General features: G+C 39.0%; 1 protein-coding gene across 1 annotated transcript in view; it reads left to right on the top strand.

Annotated features, from left to right (window-relative positions):
* The window catches only part of LOC127456108 (CD82 antigen-like), a 40,864-nt gene continuing 15,508 nt past the window's right edge, over positions 1-25,356 (top strand). The window contains exons 1-3 of the mRNA XM_051724441.1: positions 1-224; positions 15,855-15,927; positions 17,097-17,169. Of these exons, the coding sequence (XP_051580401.1) occupies positions 15,865-15,927; positions 17,097-17,169 (136 nt within the window). The 5' untranslated portion in view covers positions 1-224; positions 15,855-15,864. The remainder of the gene's footprint in view (positions 225-15,854; positions 15,928-17,096; positions 17,170-25,356) is intronic.

Below are 25,356 nucleotides of genomic sequence, written 5' to 3'. Positions count from 1 at the left end.
ATGTCTGAGGGACCGCCGCGTTATGTAACTTATGCTAAACTTGTAGGTACTCTTGTAGAAGGGCTCTGACCATGGTAACCTGTTGCACAGTCTGTTGAGGTGGTGAAGGGGTTAATCTCATTTTGGGGTTTCCCATGCTGTTGCTCGTGTGTGTCTCACAACTTTTGGTTCAGACTCTAGGACGGTCGACTCCGAACTTTACACTGCGACTGTACACAAAAGAGGTAAATTATTTTCTGTACTACTTTAACATTTTGGAGACTGTTGTGTTTATTTTTATTTACTCTTAAAAGTTCGCTGTTGTGGCACTGGATGCTTGCATCATTTTTACTGGGTTCTCGTTAACAGCCACGTTATTTTCGCAAACAGCTGAATTTTACGCGACTCAGTGCGTACATTAACTTTATTCACACGCACTTCAATGTGTTGGATGAGACTTTAGCTGTTTTTTAAGTTACGACTCGCTTGGGACTGACCAAAAGAACTTGGATAGTGTGTAATGCAAGCACAAACACTGATAAGCCACAACATTAAAACCACTGACAGGTGAAGTGAATAATATTTATTATCTTGGCACATGTCAAGGGGTAGGATATATTAGGCAACAAGTGAACAGTCAGTTCTTGAATTTCATGTGTTGGAAGCAGGAAAAATGGGCAATCGTAAGGATCTGAGCGACTTTGACAAGGGCCAAATTATGATGGCTAGACGACTGGGTCAGAGCATTTCCAAAACGGCAGGTCTTGTGGGGTGTTCCCAGTATGCAGTGGTTAGTATCTACCAAAAGTGGTCCAAGGAAGGACAACCGGTGAACCGGCGACAGGGTCATGGGCGCCCAAGGCTCATTGATGCGCGTGGTCAGATCCCACAGAAGAGCTACTGTAGCACGAATTGCTTAAAAACTTAATGCTGGCCATGACAGAAAGGTGTCAAAACACACAGTGCATCGCAGATTGCTGCTTATGGGGCTGCGTAGCGGCAGACCAGTCAGTGTGCCCATGCTGACCTGACCCCTGTCCACTGCCAAAAGCGCCAACAATGGGCAAGTGAGCGTTAGAACTGGACCATGGAGCAATGGAAGAAGGTGGCCTTGTCTGATGAATCACGTGTTCTTATAGATCATGTGGATGTCCGGGTACGTGTGTGTCGTTTAACTGGGGAAGAGATGGCAGCAGGATGCACTATGAGAGGAAGACAGGCCGGTGGAGGCAGTGTGATGCTCTGGGCAATTTTCTGCTGGGAAACCTTGTGGATGTTACTTTGACACGTACCACCTACCTAAAGATTGTTGCAGACCACATACACCCCCTTCATGGCAACGGTATTCCCTGATGGCAGTGGCCTCTTTCAGCAGGATAATGCGCCCTGCCACACTGCAGAAATTGTTCAGGAATGGTTTGAGGCACATGACAGAATTCAATGTGTTGACTTGGCCTCCAAATTCCCCAGATCTCAAACCGACTGAGCATCTATGGGATGTGCTGGACCAACAAGTCTGATCCATGGAGGCCCCACCTCGCAACTTACAGGATTTAAAGGAACTGCTGCAAACGTCTTGGTGCCAGATACCACAGAACACCTTCAGAGGTCTTCTGGAGTCCGTGCCTCGATGGGTCAGAGCTGCTTTGGCAGCATGAGGGGGACCTACAAGATATTAGGCATGTGGTTTTAATGTTGTGGCTGATCGTGTATGTGGAATAGGTCAGAATTTAGTAGAGCCCGACCGATATGGGATTTTTGAGACCGATACTGTTTTTAGAGGGGGTAAATTCACTGATTACCGATATGGTGGCCGATATAGTTAATTTTTGAGCTGGAATGAAAACAGACCTTTTCTATGTGGATTGTTCACAGATTTTGCACCGATATGACTATGCAAAGGTACTCAGAAGGCTGTTTTCTTAAATATTTTTATCAAAGAATATTTGACATTATTATTATACATTGTCAACAAATTCTAGAAATGAACACTGAGAAAATAAAGAATAAATAAAAATACAATAAATAGCTCAATAAACATCAGTACTGTATGTTTATTATCAGTCAAATGCTGACCATTAAAATAAAGAATAATAAAAAAATACAATAAATAGCTAAATAAACATCAGTACTGTTTAGTATTAGTCAGTTGTTGACCATTTAAATAAAGAATAAATAAAATAAATAGCTAAATAAACATCAGTACTGTTTAGTGTCAGTCAAATGCTAACTATTTTAATATTGCCAGTCAATTATTGGCAGGTTGTAAAACAAGAAGCATTTACACCTGCTGAGATGAGATAAATAGCGGCAGCGGTGTTACACCATATTCTGCTATACAAGTTCAGGGGAAACTTTCAACGGTGGAAAACCAGACTTTTAAATATTACATTTTATAAATGCAACGACTGGAATTGTTCGGTTGAAGGGGGTACCAAACTGCGAATCCTGAACAAAACAGATTGGTGAATACATATTTACACATTAGCTTCCACTTAGCTGACATGCAATGAAAGTAGCTATGTGGTTAGCTAGTTAGTTATAAGCTCGTTGTCATGGAGAGTAAAAGATGGACCAGCATTGCGTCTCACCAACTAGGTAACAACGTAGCGTGAAATCAACACTCAACAGACACAATCCACCACTGCACCGTTGTCTGCTGAGCTGCAAAAAGATGCTCTGATGTTTAGCTTTCAATCTGCTACATTACTGACTGCACTGACGAACTATAGCTGGCTAACATAGCAAACAGATGTGATAAACATGAGTGACATGGTTGTCAGGGACAGGGTTAACGTTATATTAGTTATATTGAAAAGGGAAAATGATGGGGTCATTGTTTATTAACTTTCCAATATGTATTTCATAAACTAGTTAGCAACTTACTGAGAAGACTCTAGGGGTGGGTATTAGCAAGGACTTCACGATACGATACGCATCACGATACGATTACATCACGATACATATTGCGATATATTGCGATATTGTACAGTTCGCTGAAATACAAGTTACTGTGTACGATCTGGGTAGTCTTAATACATCACGATAAATCAGCGGACAAAGTGAGTCAAAATGATATAATTCAAAATTTCCTTTCCGATTAATTTTTTAGCTGCCATAACAAAATGAACCTGCACTTTAACAGTGCACACACTGATAATGAAAATATGAAAATAAAGTGCATAAGATATTGAAAAAAATAAAATAAAGTACACCGTGAACTTACTGAGGATTGTGTGGGGCTAGTAGAGGACTGAGCTTAAATGTAGACATGAAAATAAAGTGCATATGCTTAGGTACACTTTATTGTCACTGAACACAATGAACTGAAATGTATGAGTAAAACATAGTGCATTAAGTATTATTATAAACAAAATTAATAAAACTAAAATAGTCAATATGATATAAATAAACTGTAAACATAATGTAGTCCAACTCAAATGTTATTGGCATGTGTCCATTATACTTTGATATATGAACACTTAGAAAAAACATGGTTACAATGGCAGGCCTACTTTGACTTCAGATTTTTGTTCAGGAACAGAATTTGATCAAGATGGTCTGGGGAAAGTGCTGTAATAAAATCACCCGCGGTAGAGAAAACTCTCTCCGAGGAGATGCTAGTCCCCGGGATACACAGGTATCCCTTTGCAATGTGTGATGAGAGGATACTCGTTCTAATGCCCTTTCCACCAGTCCAGTGGATTGGCACCAAGTGGCAGGGGAGCTTCCTCCTTGTATCTTGCCATCTCCTCCTCTGCCTGGTCCTCTGCGGTTTTCAATTTCTTTGCAGCACCTGCAGTAGGGGTGGACAACATAATAAATCAATAACAATATTATCACAATAAAGTATCATTCATCATTTTTATACATCTTCAATATTTCAAAATACATTATTTATTAATAGCATCAGTGACTTAATGACTTGGTGCAGCACCCTTTCATTACAGGGTGCTAGGGAAGTGCAATTCATTCAAGCAGAACACAATACACTTAGCACATTTGTTTTTCAGACATGTTTATATGATGAGACAATGGGCATTCTTTGTAGTTTTCCCAGTGGCCTTCAAAGTATTATCACACTAACCTGCAGCACATGTTTGACCAAGTAGGTCAGCTAGAAAATGCCTTGATCTCTTGGATGGTACTGCAGAGATGTCTTTTTGCACAGGGCATTGATTGCTGTCATCATCTTCTTCTGGCACCACATTCACATCACTCTCTGTCTCCCGTCTCCACTCCAGTCTCATTTTGCTGAAAAACAGCAAAGTAATCAACATTAGCTTTAGAGAATAGGTAAATATTAAGTCCAATACAATAACAGACAATTGAATTCAATTTATTAAAATTGTACTATAAATGTTTGACTATCTTTCACTGGTATTTGTGCTTTAAATACTGAAAATGTGAATGGATATTTTTAAATGTTGTATTGATAAATATTGACAGCAATATAATATTTTAGTATATGGCATTGTTTATGTTACCTGTAATGCCCCTTTGCTCCTTGTAGCTTCTGCAGTGATTCTAGCATAGATGTCCTGGTGTTGATCTTCTGAAAGGAAGGGCGGGGCCTTAAACCTCGGATCCATAGCTGAGGCCACATAATGAGTCTCCATGTTCAAGTACCTCTTGTTAAGATCCTGGCATATGGCAGATTTGATTTCCTTTGTCAAGTTAGAATCAGCTGGGCTGTCTGTAGATCATGGATCAGCTGGGCAAGGAGTGGTGCTACAACTGATAGTGTTGGAGTGGTCTCCTCTGACATGACAAGTGTAGCTACCTTCATGGGCTTCATAGCAGTGACAACTTCTTCAGCAGCTGTTATGTCTGACTCACTGAGGGTACAGATCTCCTTCTCTGTCTTCCTCACCTCAGCTGAGAGGAGGGCAGCATGGATGGCTGGCTGCTGTTCTAAGAAGCGGTGCGGCATGTCATGAGCTCTATTCCATCTGGTAACGATGTCAGTGAGCAATTTGTGTTGAGGCAGATTTAGCAGCTTTTGTTTTTCACGCAGTACACAGCTGGCTGTGGAGCTGCATCTGAAAAAGCTGGTTATTCTTCTCACTCTTCCCAGCAATCAGACGACTGGTTTTAGCTGCAGTGTGTGCTGTGAAGCCAAATTCAAGGTATGCGCGAAACATTTAAAATGTAGCAAACCAGCTAGCTGCGCTGCGATGGTCATGTTTGATGGGTCCTTGCTTTTTATGTCCCATTCCTCTAATGCACCTTTCAACAGCTGGGCGATGTTACTGCCCGTATGGCCCTCATGCATTGCCCTTGTCTGCAAAACATGAGAAATCAGTTCCCAGTCCTCATTGATGTGGTGCGCCGTGATCGTAACATAAGATTCAGTGGCTCTCGATGTCCAGCCATCGCACGTAAGGGCCACTCTTTCTGCTGAGCCAAGAGATGTTTTTACTACTTGCTTCACCTCTTCATACATCCTGGGCACAGCTACCTCAGTAATGTGTTTGCGAGTCGGGATCACATAGCGCGGCTCCATGATGTTAACCATATACCTGAAGCCGGTGTTTTCAACGACACTATAGGGGCGCAAATCATGACAAATGAAATGCACCAACGACTCTTTTTAAGAGCTCGAGCTGCGGTAGATGGAAGTTTGTTAGTTGTATTATCCAGTGTAGTCTACCTGTGGTCGACAGGTTTTGGTTGCTGCTGGAACGTTATATCTGCATGGGGTCTGACAAGGTGCGCTTGCAAGTTGGTTGTGTTACCTGAATATTTTACAGCAGCGTGACAAAGATTGCATATTGCATTGGTTTTATCCAAGTCCATGCTCCCAGGTTTGTTTTTAAAATCGAAGTGCACCCACACATCGGCTTTATATTTTGAAGTGGCCGCTGTAATTTTGTCAGCTGCATCTGCCATGCTGCTTCCAGCTTTTCACTCTACTGAAAATGTCACCCGGCAATTCTGGGCAGCTAGCCGTACTGCGACATCTACAATTCACTGTAATTCACACCGTGTTTTTTCAAAAAATAGATTTTTTTGAGCTGGAAATCGATGTAGTATATTGCGAAAATAAATATCGCAATATATTGCCATATCGATTTTTTTTTAGCACAGCCCTTGAAGACACCGCTTAACTCAGCACCACTTAACTCCGCCCTGTCTGCAGAGCCACCATCAGTTCAGAGTCAGCTCTGTAAACAATGGAGTCGGAGCGCACTCTGCTGGACAAACTACGTTATGACACCAATCCTAAAGCATTATTTTCTGCATGATAGGTTCTGAAAAAAGTTTTCATATCTGCGCATATCGGTAAACATATACGCCGATACCGATATATTGGTCGGGCACTAGAATTTTGTTTGGTCTAAGCGGTGGGTGTTTCTTCAGGTTCATAAAAGGTTCAGGGCTGGCCAGGATGTGTCTCTGGATTCAGCCCAAAGAGACAGCCAAGATACAGATGTTTCTGCTTTCACTTTGACTTTTCCTTGCTGTTCTCAAGCCAGCTAAAAATGGGATGCCACTGGGTTTGAAAGCTGCCCTGCCAGGCCCACAGCAGAAACTCTAAATGAAATTAATAGGCAGCTCTTTTTTATGAGGTTTGGAGGGTTTCTAAAAAAGATTAAAAGATCATGTACATGCTTAATTTTCCATGCAAGAACAACATTCCTTGTTGAAAACTAGTAAACTTTGTTGTACATCCAGTACGTCAGGTTGCAGAAGAGTACATCTGAAGATGTGGCACTTGCATGTTTTGCAAGTGTCTTTATAGAAAGCTGGTTTCCTGTATTGTTTATTACCTCATATTTAGTCCCTTCCAAAACAGTTTGTTTCACTTTTTGAATTTGAAGACATTTTTGGTTATGTAAGGTAATGTTAAAGGAAAATCCCGTTCTCTACCGAGGGTTTTTCACCCTTTCTGTATCCTGCTACCTTTACTCTTTGATCTGTAGCCTAGCTACCAATAACAGCCTGATCAAATGGCATAGTCTTTTTCTTGAAACAAAGAGAGGATCATTTACATTTAAATTTGTTCATTTAGCAGACACTTTTATCCAAAGCGACTTAAAAAATGAGGAATACAGCAAAAGTGATTCATCATAAGGCGGCAATAACATGAGAAGTGCTGCAATGTTAAGTTTCAGATCGCTCAGAGAAGTACAAGTAAGGAAGGTGAGAGACCGTGTTGAAAGAATAGTTATTTTTCTGAAGAAAGAAGACCATGCATTAATAGGATTGGGTAAAGTGCTTGCAAAAGAGATGCGTCTTTAGACGTTTCTTGAAAATAGAGAATCAGCTGCTCTGGTGGAATTCGGAAGGTCGTTCCACCAGCAAGGAACGGTGGAAGTGAAAGTCAGAGAAATGAATATATAACTTAAAATTGCAACAAAACAAAAAAATGAATAAACTCTTAATTAGCACTATATTTACTCAATTTCACTCAAACCTTTAAAGTTGCACTATGTAAGATTTTTTTGGTTACAATTAACAAAAATTAATTACTGATTGAGTAAAAAATAAAATCCATATTCAAAAACCTTGTTCTTGTCTTACTCCGATTCACTACAGTAAGCCTACAATAATAATTTTTGTTTTGAGGGAATTTGAGCTGTTGTGTCGGATTTGGCATGAAATAGCAGACATATGTCATTCGTTAAACGTAGCATGAAAAAAGAGTACAGTACAACTTACTCTGTGTCATCTCTTGTAATCGGCAATCTTTTAATGTTGAAAAGATATGGATAATATCTTGTGCTTTTCCGTTAGCGCTCAACCCATGGAGTGCTCAATTGCGTGCCCATTCTATTCATTCATGTTTAATTTGCAAGTCTTTCACCACAAAACAAACACTCAGTATGCACTTTGTCCATTGCCTCAATGTAACCAAATAAATAATAATAAATAAATGAAACAAAACACTCGTTTTCTTTTTACCACTTATGTTTTCCTCTTCTCCCTGACGCTTTGCCATAGTCATTGCTTTCATGGCCCTATTTGATTGTGCTTTATTACAGAAATAATTGTAACTTTTTCACACATTCAGTTATTTTCTTCTCGTAACCCTTCAAATGGAGAGAGATTGGCGACTCTACTTGACGGAGAGGTGAGAGGGGAGACTCATGGGGAACTGGGGCGTGAGACCGTTTCCCCCTTTAAAGGTGCAATATGTAAAAATGTTCATGTAATATTTGCTTTTTTTTGCTAATGTGTGAACGGCTTGTAACGCAACTTAAAAAATGAGCCCTTCCCGGACTTCCTAGGTTGCCTATTAAAGCCTGTAGACTGATTTTCATGCGAAGGGAGCGGGTCGCTTTTGCCGGGAAAATCCAAAGGATGTGACGTTTATGAACGCTACCGAGAGCCTTGCCTCAGACAGTAGCTTCTCTTCCGCTATTCATCAGCGTCAACAACCTGCAACACTAGGTAACGTTATCTTAGAGATAAAATCCAGCAAACGTCCGGCTCCCAGCACGACACCGACTCCTACACAAACTCTGAGTAAGCAAAAAAAAAAACATTTACTGATTCCCGTCTGGCTAAGCGGGAACGCGATCGTGGTCGAGCGAAAACTAGAGTGAACATTGGCAGGGTATTTGATTCCTGGAGGGAACTTCGTTTGGTTTTGGGGATCAAAACTGACCCTGAATTGGCATTCTTCTTATTGGACGAGTAAGCTTACATAACTGCAAATCATGTGAAATATAGTGCCATAAGGATTGATCTGTGTAATTTTAGCTAACTTGATCTTGCCTGCTAATGCTGACGAATTGCAGGCTACCTTGCTTCGGAACTGTCAAATAATTTCAACGATCTTCTCTTTATGCTAAAAGTCAGGTATGCTGATTCACAGTAACTGACATAATCTTAATCTGTAATTATTCAGCAAGGTAAACTACGATAACACATTAAATGAATGCTAGACAATGTTCAAGATCATGCAAAAAGCTCCATTCATTAGTGTAACGTAACTTGGTTATACAGAAAATATATACAATCTACTATTATAAAACAATAGCACATCGATATATCAAAATGACAGTTGTGATGGAATCACATCAATACTGAATTGTGTCAACATATTTATAATGTACAGTCTATTTTATAAACAGCTTCTGTCATCATCCACCAAATTTAGCTAACAGCTATTGATAAAGCTGGCTAGCTAGCTAATGCCGACATAGGATATTGTATAAATGTAGTCAATGTATCATGCAAAGAAAAGTGATTATCTACATTCTCGCATAGTCAGACCTATATCCACACTTTGTGTTAGCCCTGTTCCAGCACTGGAGAGTCAAATATAATATACAGTCTCAAAGTTTGTAGTAAAACAATCATAACTGTGTAATTTTAATTATGCTACCTCATCTGTGATCATGATGCCGGTGAATCACGGTCAGTTTCGCTTCCCTATGGAGTCATGCTCGCTCGCGTCCCTATACAGTGTGTGCGTGATCACGGGCAACAGGCTGCAGTTCACTTAACGGCCACAGGTGTCATTAATAACAAGGGTTTCTGAATCTTACATACTGCACCTTTAAGTGAAGCATTCATGCTGCCTCAATTATGGTTGCCATAGGAATGCCCTTAACTCCTTTAGAGTATGAAAGATGTTGGCTGGGGGGAAATCATAGGGTTATGCAAAAATAGTGTCTTCTGTGACCCAGATTGGGGAGTAATTGCATGAGTAGTAGTCGGCTAATTTAGGACCTTAGGATCAGCCTAAAGGGTTTGGTTATGTTTGAACTTTCTTTGGTGTTTGATATTTAAACATGAAAAATGAGCAGGTGAAAACAAGTTTAACAATACATGAATGTCCTATGGTTGTGTTAGGTATACTCTTGTCATTCAAGCTGATAAAAGATAATACCATTTATGTTTTTACCTAATGGTTATTTAATAAAGGGTTCTGGCCTATTTACTGCTAGCTCCTTTCCCTGAGGACATCATTAATAATTTCCCTGCACTTCCCTTTCTCTGGAGCACGTGCTTTAGATATGTTGTGCGATGGTTTTCATATGGAAGACACAAGTTCAGTTCAATCCTGCTACATTGTCTCAGTAATTCAAAAGTGCCAAAACAAAACAGAAGTAATAACTGTGTGGATCATTTATTGAATAAACAACTATTGTGTCCTGTGCAGTTATTTATCTTTACTGGTCAAGAGTTCAAATAAATTTGCTGTTTCGAACTATACAAATAATATATTGGCCCTTTGTCTTAATTTTGAAAAGTTTAGCTTAGGGCTGTTTAAAATTAATCACGATCTTGATTTGAACAATCCCGATATCGATTCTTAAAATTGAGAGCTCGTTTTTGGTTGTGTTGATTATTATATCTGTTAAATATAAAGCAATTGAACTGCATAGTTTGGGCCCTGTTGTTAATTTTTAAAGTAATTATTTCAGTAAGTATCAAGTTAGACTGTTCCCTGTATAATTTAGAGCATTAGCTCAGAGAGAATTTATTTTTGTAAGCAAACTGGACATTATAACTTAAATATACCCAAATGAATCAGAATCAAATCAAAATAGATTAAAAGATTAATAGATTAATACATCAAAAGATTGTGATTTGGAATTTAATCAAATCAGTAAATCTGAATTGATACCCAGCGCTAATATAGTTATTGTTTTATCTTTAAAACCTAACAAACTTAATTTTGTGACATATTTTGCTTGATTATTTTTAAGTATTGTGTAAATGTCCAAATACTTTTCGGTAAACCTATGGATCAGCACTGATTGAAATTCCATATTAACTATACTAATGCACTATTTTGTCAATATAAACAGATTTAAAACAATTTACTATGTTTTAACTATAAGTTACTCTATATCCTATTTAAAAAAGCATGTCATGTCAGCCACCTATTTACTGATTTGTAGCTGTTGCATCAAATCAATAACAGTCAATAGCACTTTTCAAGGGATCTTTTCTCCTGAATACAGAACATTAGCTTAAGGAACTTATTTGTTTATATAGCGATTATCCTGGATTAAATTTCTGGTCATGCGATCTATAGTACGGATCTGACATCAGCAGTGTAAAGCTTGTTTGGGCGTTTTTAGATTCCCCTTTGTGTTGTGCTAATAGGCCTAGGATAGTATAAGACAGCTTTTGTCTATTGTATGTAATGGGGCATCATGCCATCATTGTATAATTGGGGATTTCAGGGAGGACGGGGTTTTTTGCAAAGGGGATGTTGTGATTTACTAGAGAAAGGGAGACATCTGCACAACTGAGTAACAGAACAGTCACTGTGGAGATTATGAAAGGGCTGTTGAGAGGGTAGCCCGGCTTTTAGATTTCAAAATTGCTGCCTGCAACCCATACTACACCATAAACACCTGTCATAAACTGTACACACACAAGCTGAAGTGCGTTCACTCACTTTGATGGTGGTGACAGAGAAAATTGTAAAGGAAAAATATATAACTGTACACTCTCTTCAAGGTGATAAAGGTTTGTTGCTGAAATATTGGTAATAAAATAAACTTGTAAGAGAGTGTGCAGTTTAGGGTTGTAGCGGTATACCGGTTACATGGTATACCATGGTATGAAAATAGACAGTTATCATACCATGTACATTTGCTTATCTACGGTATTGAGGAAAAAATGCAGCCGGATGGAAAATCTCACCTGCGCGTGCGCATCTCCTTTCCTCCTCGACTGTCTGTCAGACTCGTCAGCTTGCCCCACACACACACACACACACACACACACACACACACACACACACACACACACACACACACACACACACACACACACACACAAACACACACGCAGCGGAGAAAATGTCAGAGAGAAGTGAGGCGAGGGGGTCTGACATAAGTGAGTGTGTGAGCAGTAGTGGTTTTAACCACCATGCAAACCACGCAATTGCGTGGGGCCCCGGACGTCGGTGGGGCCCCTGCCCCGGAAGGAAAGCTCTGCAAAAAATGCTTGAGGGGTGACATGTTGTTCTGGTACACACGCGAATACACGCTGTTGTCAGTGCTCTTAGAGTGGTGCACGTTAGAAGCCGCTGGGGTCGGGACAGCTGAGTTTTTTTCAAGTAGGGTTCTGGTTTGTAATTTATGAAAAAATATATAGGCTGTCTGAACTTGTTTCGCACACGCGCTCTCACTCACAGATACGCGATATGCGCGAACGGATGAGTTAGGGGCTGTTCACACAGAATGTGTTTTGCCTGCATCTGCTTTGTTTTGCTATTGTTTTCCTGTGTAAACACGCACTGGACAAAAGTCCATACCTGCTGCACTGCGTCTCGCTGTTTCTTCAGTGTCTCACGGAGGACTGGCACATTTTTAGACACTGTGTCAAGTTAATAAGAGCTTCAGGTTTCAGAAATGCATGCCGAGACACCTGCGTTCTGTATCAGTCGTTGCATTGTGTCTAGATTGTTTTTTTTAGCGCAGGTGTCACAAAGATTTAACGTTCTGAGCAAGTTCATGTTGCAAAGAGGGGACTGTTACAATGTTTAACATTATTCCAGATTGTTCTGTAACAAGCAAAGTTTCAGCACTTTTTTTTACATATACTTCAGTTAAAAAAAAATGGTTTCAAGTTTCAATTATAATAAAGTGTTTGTTCAACCAAAAAAAAAAAAAAAAACCTTCTATTTTCACTCCTTTAAGGGTCATTGTAACTGATAATAGTAATTGTGTAATACCATATACCGTGATACCATGATATTTTCTGAGACGTTTATCACACCATGTAAATCTCATACCGTTGCAACCCTAGTACAGTTATATATTTTTATTTGGAAAAGTTTTTGTCCTAACTTGCACCTCCAAACTTAAGGTGTGCGTTTGCTCCAGTGTCTCTCTAAAAGATAGAGAGAATTGCGTCATTATTTACTCACCCTCATGCTGTTTTAAACGTATATGACTTTCTTCCATGCAGCACAAAAGGAGATTGGCAGAATGTTAGGGACTGACAGACTTCGTCACCATGCAAAAAATATGCAATGAAAGTGAAGGTGACTATTAGTCCTTAACATTCTGCTTTTAGTGTTCTACAAAAGAAAGAACGTCATATGGGTTTAGAACAACATGAGTGAGTCAGTGATGAAATATTTTTTATTCTTGGGTAAACTAAACCTTTAAACTGTATGGCAGAGATTAGATTTTTTTTATTTTTTTATTTTTTTTTGGCTGAGGGTTTGTAGTTAAGGAATGTTTTATGGATATTAATGATCTTTTGTGCTATAAACCCTTGTTATGTTTATTCCTGACTCCAGAGTTTTTAAATACTGTAAACTGCTGAATAGAAAGCCAAACTTGATGAAACTTGTTGCCGTTTGTACTTTTTTTCCCCTCAAGGCAAATTGCTGAATGTTGATGTATAAGAGAAAAAGTAAAATCTGTGTGGTTAAATATTTCTATCACTACTTTGAACATGCTTACCAGTGGAAAAAGGGGAAAATACATTGGCTGCATTATTATTTTTCTGAACTCCCCTTTTAAAAATGAATAAAATAGAGAAAAAGATGGCATTCAATGCTGAAAGAGATGCTGGTTTGTAGGTCCCTGTAGTACTTTCAAGAGATGAAGCCAATAAACTTGGCTCTCTGACTCTTTGGCTTCATATCCTGAAATACGGCTTATTACTCCAGATTGAATTGGGAAACTTTGTTTGTATGTGTGTGTGTAGGGAAACTGTTGCTTCCCAAACTACAGGCTACTCATAATTTAAAGTAATTAAACTACAGTCAGGGGGCCTGGGTAGCTCAGCGAGTAAAGACGCTGACTACCATCCTTGGAGTCATGAGTTTGAATCCAGGGCGTGTTGAGTGACTCCTGCCAGGTCTCCTAAGCAACCAAATTGGCCCGGTTGCTAGGGAGGGTAGAGTCACGTTGGGTTAACCTCCTCATGGTCGCTATAATGTGGTTCGCTCTCGGTGGGGCGCATGGTGAGTTGTGCGTGGATGCCGTAGAGAATAGCGTGAAGCCTTCACACGCGCTATGTCCCTGTGGTAATACGCTTAACAAGCCACGTGATAAGATGCGCGGATTGACGGTCTCAGACGCGGAGGCAACTGAGATTCGTCCTCCACCACCCGGATTGAGGCGAGTCACTACGCCACCACGAGGACTTAGAGCGCATTGGGAATTGGGCATTCCAAATTGGGGAGAAAAGGGGAGGAAAAAAAAAATACAGTCAAGCTAACCTTTTAAAAAGTAGTCAGCTACACTACAAGCTTTTAACAAAAAGTTGCTTACTACAAGCTGGCAATATCTGTCTCTGCTCTTTTTCCATTCTTTTCTAAGTTCCGTTCTTGTCCTTCTGTTTTTTCAGTGTTTTGCACGGGAGCCCAGCGTTTTTTAAATGCCGTGTCAAGTTAAGTAGAATAAAAGCACGTCTCCAGACACCTGCGTTCTGTTATGTGTGTCATGCTGCATCTAGCATCTTTATTGCAAGAACACGTTTGATCTGAACGGCCCCTAACACTTTATTTCTTATCTTGATGTTGTTTATTAAAAAAAGTGCATAAACATTTTGAGAACAGTTTAAAGGAATATTCTAGGTTTAATACAAGTTAAGCTCAATTAACAACATTTGTGGCATAATGTTGATTACCTAAAAATTATTTCGACTCATCTGTCCTTTTCTTCAAAAAAGGTAAACAGTAAACATAAGGTTTAATGATATAAATGAACTTAAACATAAACAAACACAGACACACATGCAATGCGGCCGCGTGCGTCTCTCTCTCTCTTTTGAACCAGCGTCTCCGGCTGCCCCTTTTCTCGCTCTCCCGCTGATCTGCTGATTCAGCGCCGGCCGTGCTCCATCATGTCCCTACTACTTTTTTAAAGCGGCTTCCCATTCAGACATCATAACACATTTTCACAAAGTTTGGGGTAATTCTGCTGAACAGATTTAAACACAGTAAAATGTGGTAAATGAAGCTGATAGTATTAAACTCTTGCTGATAGCTTAAAGCATTATCAGATGAGCCAGAACATTTAATAAACACTCAAGGGGTGGAGGATCTATAGAATTTTTGCCATTGAGTGGTTGCCATTCAAATTGTGCAGAATTTTGTGGCCACAGATTCTGTGTGGGCCTAGTCACATGTTACTTAATGCTTCAGACAGCCTCTTGAATGACTACCACAAATAAGTTGAGAGTCATATAGAACATATTGTTGCTTTCTGTTGGCACACCATTGCTAATATCGAGTTTGCACGATCCCCTGTTAAAAGAAGTAAACACTCCAAAACCTGTTATAACCTAAAATATTATGGCTGTAATTGTGGTCAAATTGTTCACAAGCATTATTAAAGTGTTTGTCGTTTGTATTGCTCTGATCCAGGATATAAGTATGTCTGGCAAACTAATTGGTTTTGCATTAAAAATGTTTTCCTTCACTTGTTCTTCAGAGATGCCCTCTCCCAAATTTGTCTGATATTGTGTGATGGGGTACTGTAAGATAATTTATTTTATTATTTTACCATTAGAAACACAATTATATGGGCCTAATATTTGTGGTGAAGCCTTGTTCATTACTTTATTGGAACTGCATTGGAAACATTCAAATAATTTTTTTTTACAATAATATATTTTTTTATATTATTCAGAAAAGGAACTGAAACTAATTAGCCAGCCAAGAATACTTGCAACATGAACACTACACCACAGTGGTGTAAAAAATAGTTTTATGTTTTCCACATTACATCAGTACAAAATTAGGCATTGCCACCTGCAAACTACTTTTGGAGTAGTTTATCTGCAGAGAGTTTTTGAATAATTATCAAAAACTCACTGATTGTCTTAAGTCCAAAACTTGAGTTACCCAGTGTCATTTCTGAGTTATCTCCTTCAGAACTGGTTTTTCAACCATCATTTTTCCCAGAGTTTGGATTTTTTTTCTTCTCTTATTGCAGATCAGCAGCCATGGGGAAAGGATGCATTTCAGTTGCCAAGTACTTCCTGTTCCTGTTCAATCTCTTTATCTTTGTAAGTTTGCACACTCCTACACTTTCATTCTGTGTCTCAGCGGGCACAATGCCAATGCGCTCAGCTCATTAGCTCTGTGGCTCTTTGTCGTCACCTTTGGTCTTGAGGTCCACTATGAGCTAATGTAGTCTGAAAGGGAAACTACCATAGAGAACTGAAATGTAAATGGAACATTTGGGAAATCTGGAATAAATAAAAAAAAATCACATTAAAATCCCCACTGAGATTTGTAACATTTTCTGTTTTAGTTTTTTAGACCACTGTACCTGTTAAAAAAAAAAAAAAAAAAAAAAAAAAAAAAATTTCAATATTCAATTATTTTGAATATTTTTCTTATGGTTTCAAAATAATCTGTTAACATTAGGTAAAAATACTCATTGAAAGTCACCATTTTTAGCTTGGCTGAGAGAACACATATGTGATAGCCATCTTGTACATGACCTTTGTGACTATGTACTTTCTACGCAGCATTAACCAAAAAAAACCTTTATACCTTAAATATATTAAAAGGAATAGATTTAAGGATATTTAGTTTGAACAATTTTCACCTGTTGAATTATTATTTCTGTTGCAACACTTTGGCAAACTTTGGGTTGCCATGTTGTGACTCTTTTGTAAAGGGATAAAGGTTAATGTAAGACCGAAGTGTGTGTGTGTGTGTCTCCCTCTCTCTCTCTCTGATCCCCATATTCTCTCTTCTGAAGGCTTGGCCCTTTAATTGCACAGTAGCCTGGTGTTTTACTGCCTCTCCACAGTGGCAGAAGGGACAACCCTCAGTTGTGCAAGCCACAGATGCCAGACTGATACTGGGGAACTGCCCCCTGACAAGAGGAAATTACCTCTCTCATCCAGTTCATTAGAGGCATGCAGAACCCTGGACACATTGGACCCATTAGTTTTGAACTTTGGGGCAGGAGGGGCATGAGAACGTGTGAAGTTCAATGGAGAGTTGCACTTTCTCTGTCTTTCTCTCTCTTTGTCTCTTTATCTTTCTCTTTAGCAGTCATCTAGGGTATGATATTTCCACTGTTTTCTCATTCTCAATCCAGGCACAGTTCAAACCAGATCAGCTGTGTAGAACCATAAGGGTGAATGAGGGAAAGGAGAAGATACTAACACACATCTAAATGTTGCCATTTTTATTGACATTTCTTTCTTATCCCCTGTAGATTTTTGGAGCTTTAATCATGGGTTTTGGATTATGGGTCATGTTGGATAGCCAGAGTTTCATTGCAGTTTTGCGTAAGTACTAAAGCTGTAACATAATTTCCTGTTCTGATGCATATAATGGTGTTCCTGAGGCCTTGTCTCTGGACTGCTATTGGTCAGACATTGAGAGATCAGGGTTTGTGATGGTAGCACAGATGTTTTCTCTTGCACTGCAGGCTGTATTAAAAGTGCTGTAAGTTATTTAAAAAAAAAAAAAAAAAAAATGACATGCAGAAAATGCCCCTTTTAACTGTCAGACATCACTGAAATAGGTGGCATGAAATATCACACCTGTCTCTAACAGCCCTTGCCTGGGTATACAGAGGGGGGATTATGTCTGCGTTCACAGGCCAGCCCATATGTGCTCGAATAAATGCTGTTACGGTATCCTGCTCCCGTGAAACGCTCCGGGTCGGATGCCGAAATGCTCAGGGGGACCCCCGCCCTCCATCTGCTCCAACACAACAGTCTCTATAGAGTGCTTGTGTGTGTGCACGTGTCCTGCAGGATTTTGGAAAAGGGGGCGTGGCTAATTTAACAGCTAGTCTGGTGGAAGTTCCAGAACGGCTAAAATAGCTTACAGCACCGTTAAAACATTCTTAGGCCCCGTTTCCACCTGATATTAAGATGCGTTTTGGGTGATCACATGTGGTCAGCCCTAAATACAGGTCTAAACAGGGTCTAAGACGTTTTCCAAATACAAACAAAATACGAATGTGGTCAAAAACGCATGTGTCCACATCACATTTGAGGTGTAAACAGTAATCCGTCCTGTATGTGCCCCGGCCACAGCGAAGCTCCATCCCTAATGTGTCAATCAACCGCTGCGCTAAAACAAGTGTTTAAACTTTGCCGCTTACGAGCAGCTTTAAAAGGAAATAACTGTTTTAAAAAGCGGATACATACACAATAGGGGTGGGCATTTTGGTCATTGAGGAGCAATAACATGTACATAATTGTGTATATAATAATATGTCTGACAAACTTCTTTGGCTGCTGCATTGCATCTTGTTGTTCCAGTGTATCGTCTATTCATTATTATAGGCTGTTATAAAATAATCTGTTACAAAGTGTACAAAAGATTGCATAATCAAAATATAATGCATCATATTTTGTCATTATGTGAAGATTCGTTACCCAACTCAATGAAAATGTGCACAACGCACGTCTGTCTGTTCTTCCTTCAGGTTACCGTAGTAATCTTAGTAAGTGCGCACCAGTTTTTTTAGTGACTGTCTGAACCGTCTATTTTCAAATCGCGATTGGCTTAATAGGTGACACCATAACCATCGCATTTTTAATATGCGTGTTAAGTTGAAGTTCAGTTTTGAAGACACTGCATTCCGTTCCATTTAGCTGCGCTCTGTCTAGCTGTTTGAGACACTCGCCTGCTGTATATGCGCTAATTCAGCATGGTGTGTCCACTGCCACACGCCTGGTGTGTGTGTGTGTGTCTCCCCAAGTGTTCGCTCCTGTGGGGAAAGTTGTGATGCTCCATATTGTTGTTGCTGTGATGATTCATGAAGTGTTCCATTCAACTCAGAGTCGGAATTTCCACCTTTCAACTGGGGAAAGTGCAATGGAATGACACTTTATGTCAGACTTCTAACTTGGAAACTCGTGTGGAAATCTTCAACTCCCATTTTTTCGAGTGCAGGTGTGTTACATCACGCAAACATTTCAGCCCCCAAGGCAGGGAGGTTTACAGTCAGTGACAAACATTCACTTTAATTAAATAAAATCAATTAATGAGTCAAAGATCTTACATTAAATGATAATAAAACATGTTTAGCAAACATTTTGCTGAGACAGGTGTTCAAAACACAGTTAATTACACTCTCTTTTGATGATCGTAACGATATCATTGCAGCGTCGTATTTCAGTTTGGTTGCTATGAGATGTCTCTGACAATCAGTGTACCCCTCAAAACCACAAAGTAATCAATCTCAAATTAAAAATAAGCTACCTCTTTGATACGTTTGTATTTAGTTGTCAGGTAATTGTCACTGAATTTTGAATTAAGTGAAAAGTCACAAGCTTGATCACCATCGATCTTTGTTTTCATGATTAATCATTGTTGCCACGTCGAGTACTCGTGCCCATCCCTAATACACAATCACAAGAGCTTCATGGATCTTCTTTAGTGTGTCTGATATCAACACAAATGACAAGCATGAACACCTGAAGCTCCTTCAGTACAGGTAATCCACTAAAATAACAGTTAATTATGCTTGACATGTTTGTGCTTATTAAATTTCAACCACATCTGGGAGAAAAAGCGCATAGTTTTTTTTTTTTTTTCATGCTTTCTTTGTCTTTTCTGACTTTGTTGTGCTTTAATATCATGCAGTAATACAGTGACATAGTGATTGATGTATGTCATCGTGAAAAAGAGACCCTCCCCTCCAAATCCAAACACAGGTGGTCACAGGAGACTCATTAAAACGACCAGGTATAAACAGTGATGTGTCCACATGTGATCGGATCACCCGAGACACATTGTAATACCAGGTGGAAACAAGGCCTTAGTCATCTATCTTGGTGTGATTTACCACCTAATGCTTTGATTTCCTTAAAGGAATAGTTCACCCAAAAATGAAAATTCTCTCATCATTTACTCACCCTCATGCCATCCCAGATGTGTATGACTTTCTTACTTTTGCTGAACACAAACAAAGATTTTTAGAAGAATAAATCAGCTCTGTAGGTCCATAAAATGCAAGTGGATTGTGATCAGCACTTTAAAGCTCCAAAATGCACAGGCAGTCGTAATCCTCTAAAGTGATACAATAATTTTGGGTGAGAAATGCTTTCTTGCATGTGTACTATGCCAGTAACTTGAGTAGTTATAATTTGCATTCAATTACTTTATGAATTATTTTTGAGAAGAACTTGTAGGCGACATTTAATTTAATTTTATATTTACATTAATGATTGACTTTAAATAAAGGAAGAGTTTTTAATATCATATTAGTTTTTATTTAATCTAATTTTAGTGAAATATTGACTAATTAAATTTTGGTATCGAGAATACACGCTAGAATTGCTAGTACAGCTTTCTGAAAGAGAGTTGACCGATTGTTGAGGAGTTGCTGGTTGTGAAGAACACATTTTTCTGTTTTTACTCTTGTGTTCACTTTAGTGTCTGTTTATTTGGTATACATGGGAATGCACAGTAAAAGAGCTGCTGTTCATGCCTTTGTGGCTGGGAAATTTCTTTTTTTGCCATTAACAGAGTTTTCCACAAACAAGCCTCTTTTTGTTTATATGCAGACATATGCACCTGCACACGGCAAGTAAATCATCTGACACTTAACGTAGATGACTTGTCTAAATCAAGAGAGTAAAAGTTTGCAAAATAAGGGAAGAGAGAAATGAAAAACTAAATTAAAGATTTACTGTACATGACATGAAAGACATGGTTTCAGGAGCTGATCACACTCTGAGCAAAGACTTAAACATGCTCATACTAACTGTCTGGACAGCCAAAACCACGAAGGTTTTGAACACTTCCAAGAAGCTCTGCACAGATTTAGCATTGAATAAATTGTTATTTTTTCAAAGGTGCTGCATCCATTTAAGTGCTCCAGGTCTTTTCCACACCATTGCTTAAGAAAACATAACTTCAGAATTTATTGAAATCCAGTGTTTGAAAAGATTTTATACCTTTAAGGTTAAGGTTTCAATGTTAAATTACTTCCTCCTATATATTAGTGGCGCAGGAATTACACATCCCACCGTTAAGCTTAAATTAAATATTTTTATAAAACCAAGCCAGTTCCCTCGGTCAAGATCATGGAGGTTTAGGAAAGTCTATAAATAGCACAAGCTTGGTTAAACAATTTGCTGCAGGGAGATAAATTTGCGAAGCTGACCAGCTCTAAAATTGTTTGCCTAGTCATACCACCATTTTCACTTTTGATTTCTCATATTTTGTGTGTCTGTCCCATTTTGGTCTCGCTTCAGTGTGTATTATTAAGCACTGGAGTCTCTGTTATCTTGACCATTATGGAAACATATTGTTTTCTTGATCTGTTTTGTGTTTTTCCCCCATTCTCCTTGAAGTTTTTATAGAGTTCCATTGAATTGCATAGCTATAGAAGAGAGTGTTGGAAATTTTGGCATTTTGCAGCTTGTTGTGACCTCATCCCTATTCTTCAAGTAAAGGTTCTACTTCCCCTTTAAATGGCACAGTCATTTGTGTTATGGAGTCAATGGTATTGCCGAATACCTGAAATAGGTTACAGCATGAGTGAATGTTGGGTTATATAAAAGGAACTTTGACTGTGTACATATTTAAAATGGTATGCAGGATCTCAAAGTTTTACATTGTTAAACACAAGAATAAATCTTTCCTCTTTACTGTTAAAGGAATAGTTCACTCAAAATGAAAATTCTGTCATTGACCACATTTACATGCACTTTTTTTGCAGAAAGTGGCATTCTGAAACGCCATGTAAACAAGAACTACAGATTTCCTTATGCCGTTTAAGGGATTAAGAAAAAGCAGTTGAACACATTCAGGTTTCTGAACGCGACTTAATGTGCACATGTAAAAACCGGTTTTTGATGAGTACGCATGTGCGTGAAGAGACCGGATAACCAATGTCTTAGGATGGAGCCCAGCAAGTCAACACAGTGGAAAGAATTCAACATTTCTAGGAGTAAAGTGGGAAAAGCACATACATTATAAACTATACCCATTTATATGTACACAGCAATGTAAAATATCAACTGTCCCACACATTCACTTATATGCACTCGTACATTGGGGGAATCCCAGAGTTTTACGTAAGAGGAAAAACCCCACTATTGCAGCGCAATTCTGCTGCGGGTCACGATAGAAAGGTAATGGTACAAACACAGCAACGACTCTGAAATATCAGGAAATAAAGTGAAGCAACCAAGGGTAAAACAGCTAAGTCTTCCTCTGATACCATGTTTGTTATTTATACAAGTGTCGTGGGGAAATTACTTTGCTGTGAAGAAAGCTGCTTACTGACAGAGCTACATGTATACAGGAGTAAAGAGTACGCCGCTTATTCAGTGCATGTAATCCGGAATGCTGCTTTTTTGCAATAACATGCTTTCTGGATTCCATGTAAACGTAGTCATTTAATCACCCATGCCATTCCAAACCTGATTTAAATTCTTCAAGAGAAAGACCATCGAAAAACAACTTTAATTTCAGTATTTTTCTCACCTAAAGCTATTATATGGCTGCAGAAGACTTGGAATATTGTGTACAGGTTGTATTGACCACTTTTATGATTTTATGGTGCTTTAAGCTTTGATGCTCTGGTACCCATTCATTGTAAATGCATGGAAAAAAGTGACCGGTATTCAAAGTTATTTCTCCTTTTGTGTTCCATAAAAGGAAGAAAGGCATATGGGTTTGGAACAGCATGAGGGTGAGTAAATAATGACAACATTTTCATTTATTTATTTTTTTTGGTAAATTTAAATTTTTCAATGACATAAGTTCACAACGTTTTACATACTCTGTTTGCTTTTCATAGCAAAGAAATAGTGCTTGAAAGGTTGCAAGCTATTTAAATGGTTTCAGCTGATAATTTTTCCAGTTGAAAATGCTGTTGGGACTGTATTTTTGCAGATGTACAAGAATTGTTTGCCATTTTATGTCGAGAACATCACAGCAACTATGAACAAGCACATGCTGAGGCAGTGGAAACAGCAGATTTACCCTCAAGCAGATGTTATTCGCAAGGCAGGAAGCGTATGTTTAGAAAAGTGAATGGAATTTTCCTTGGGGAAAAAGAGTTATTACAGAACAATCCTACTGACCATTTTATTATTCTTTATTTATAAAACAAAGTAGTTATCTGTCACAAATGTCACGGTTTTGCTTTTAGGGCTATATAAGGCCAACACAACCTCATAGCTTAGGTGCTAACTGATGGAAGTTTTAGATTAATTTATATTTCCTTATAAGAAGCCAGTGATAAATTCATAAGGGCTTAAGATTAACAAAAGAGATGGCTTGGTTATAGACTGTCAATATCTTTCTAAGCATATGGTAGAGAAACATACAATATGTGTTTGTGGTAAAAGCCAAGCAAGACCACGTGGTTATAGAGGGTTTGTGGTTCTGACAAACTCAGTCATCTGTTTGCTCTGATTTTCTTTGTAAGGAATCTACAGAAAAGTACACTAACTTGGCCTAAGTCCAGCTAAACTTGTTTGTTCTTTGAATTGCAGGAAGGATGTATACTATAAAAAAACAAAAACATTTTTATCCACTTTTCTCCCAATTTGGAATGCCCAATTCCCACTACTTAGTAGGTCCTCGTGGTGGCACGGATACTCACCTCAATCCGGGTGGCGGAGGACAAGTCTCGGTTGCCTCCACTTCTGAGACTGTCAGTCCGCGCATCTTATCACGTGGCTTGCTGTACTTGACACCGTGGAGACTCATAGCATGGGAGGGTCATGCTACTCTCTGCGATCCACGCACAGCTTCCCACATGCCCCATTGAGAGCGAGAACTCCTATTCGCGACCACGGGGAGGTTACCTCAAGTGACTCTACCCTCCCTAGCAACCAGGCCAATTTGGTTACTTAGGAGACCTGGCTGGAGTCACTCAGCACACCCTGGATTCAAACTCACGACTCCAGGGGTGGTAGTCAGTGTCAGTGCTCGCTGAGCTACCCAGGCCCCCTATACTATAATTTTTAATCTGAGTGCTAGTGTTTCATGTCTTTGATAACTCAAAGCATTGATTTAATAGTAGCTAAAGATACTTCACAGAACACATGGACTTGAACACCACTGTTCAGCGTGTCTGGAGTATGTGCTCAAAACACGGTGCCACCTTAATTAGAGATAGAATTGATTACCATGGTCATGTATTATTAAATGTGTCACCTTTTTACACCTTTATGCCATTTTGTAGCCATAGAAAAATTGTAATTTTCTAGAGAGACTGTGTATAATCATACAGAGAATGAATGATGACAAAATATTTCTATGCAATTATGACTAATTGCCACGTTTATTGTTGTCAAACAAGCATCGTAGGGCGAGCCACTATAAAGGTATTAAGGAGGCGTGTTGTGTTTTGAGGGTGTTGAGCCATACCAGTAGCAGTGAAAATAGTTGGTTCATCCTTCAAATTGCTGTTCCATTATTAAGATACCTGAATTGAAATGAATTTTGGTGAGCCTCTGAATTGCCATGTGTACAAGTCTCTGAATGCTTTGGAAACACCCTTATAAGTGGAAGAAGATTCAGTTTTCACACTTTTAGGTCACAGTTGCTTTGATCACACTACACATATTTAATTTGTTTTCTAATCTGATCTTTTGTGCTGACTGTTCACACTGTCATTTAGTAAGTGATTAAATCTAATCCATTATGATATACAGTATATTTGTATTGTCACAGTAATGCACGACACCATTCACACTTCAGAGTAGCTTTTTTTTTTGTGGAAAGAGAGTATGGAAAACTCTGCTAATGGTGCTGAACATTTGAGACTGTATATGCCTGAAAACCACTCACTCATTCAATAATTCACCATTCAGTACATGGTAAATGCCACAAGTAAGCATAAATGAGGAATTCAGACCCAGCTGTTGACACTACTGCACGTTGTGTGTGATATGACAATGTGTCTTCCTGAATGTCGAAAACAACTTGAAATACAGTTTTAATCAGATTTTGAACCACATAACGAAGTGGTTTGGATGGGGTTTGTAAAAAATCAGATTTCATGTTTTTCTTTCTGTTTAGGCTACAAACATTGAAAGCCAAGCGCACACTACACGACTTGCAGTCATCACCCTGTGCACACTTAACGACACCTAGACTTTTGTTTTTGGTCATGATGGTGTGTACACTACACGACTGGGTGTATCAACTACATGTATATTCGTCCTGGCTGAAGCCCTGCTTTTACATCCGGAATTGAAGATGCATTTTGGGTGATCCGATCACAAGACGACCTCGTCTCTTTTGACCACTTGTGTTTGTATTTCGAGGGGAAAGTCTCTGATTTCATTATGGCATACATCATCAGTGTATCACTGCATGATAATAAAGGGCAAAAAGTAGTTGAAAAAGTGCTATAAACTAGGGATGGGCACGAGTACTCGGACGTGGCAGCAATGATCGATCATGAAAATGATGATCGATGGTGATCATGCATGATGTGACTTCTCACTTAATTCATTGACACATACCTGACAACTAAACACAAA

The sequence above is a fragment of the Myxocyprinus asiaticus genome, chromosome 18, assembly GCF_019703515.2.
Source record: "Myxocyprinus asiaticus isolate MX2 ecotype Aquarium Trade chromosome 18, UBuf_Myxa_2, whole genome shotgun sequence".
Classification (NCBI taxonomy): Eukaryota; Metazoa; Chordata; class Actinopteri; order Cypriniformes; family Catostomidae; genus Myxocyprinus; species Myxocyprinus asiaticus.
This window is presented reverse-complemented; position numbering and strand designations above follow the sequence as displayed.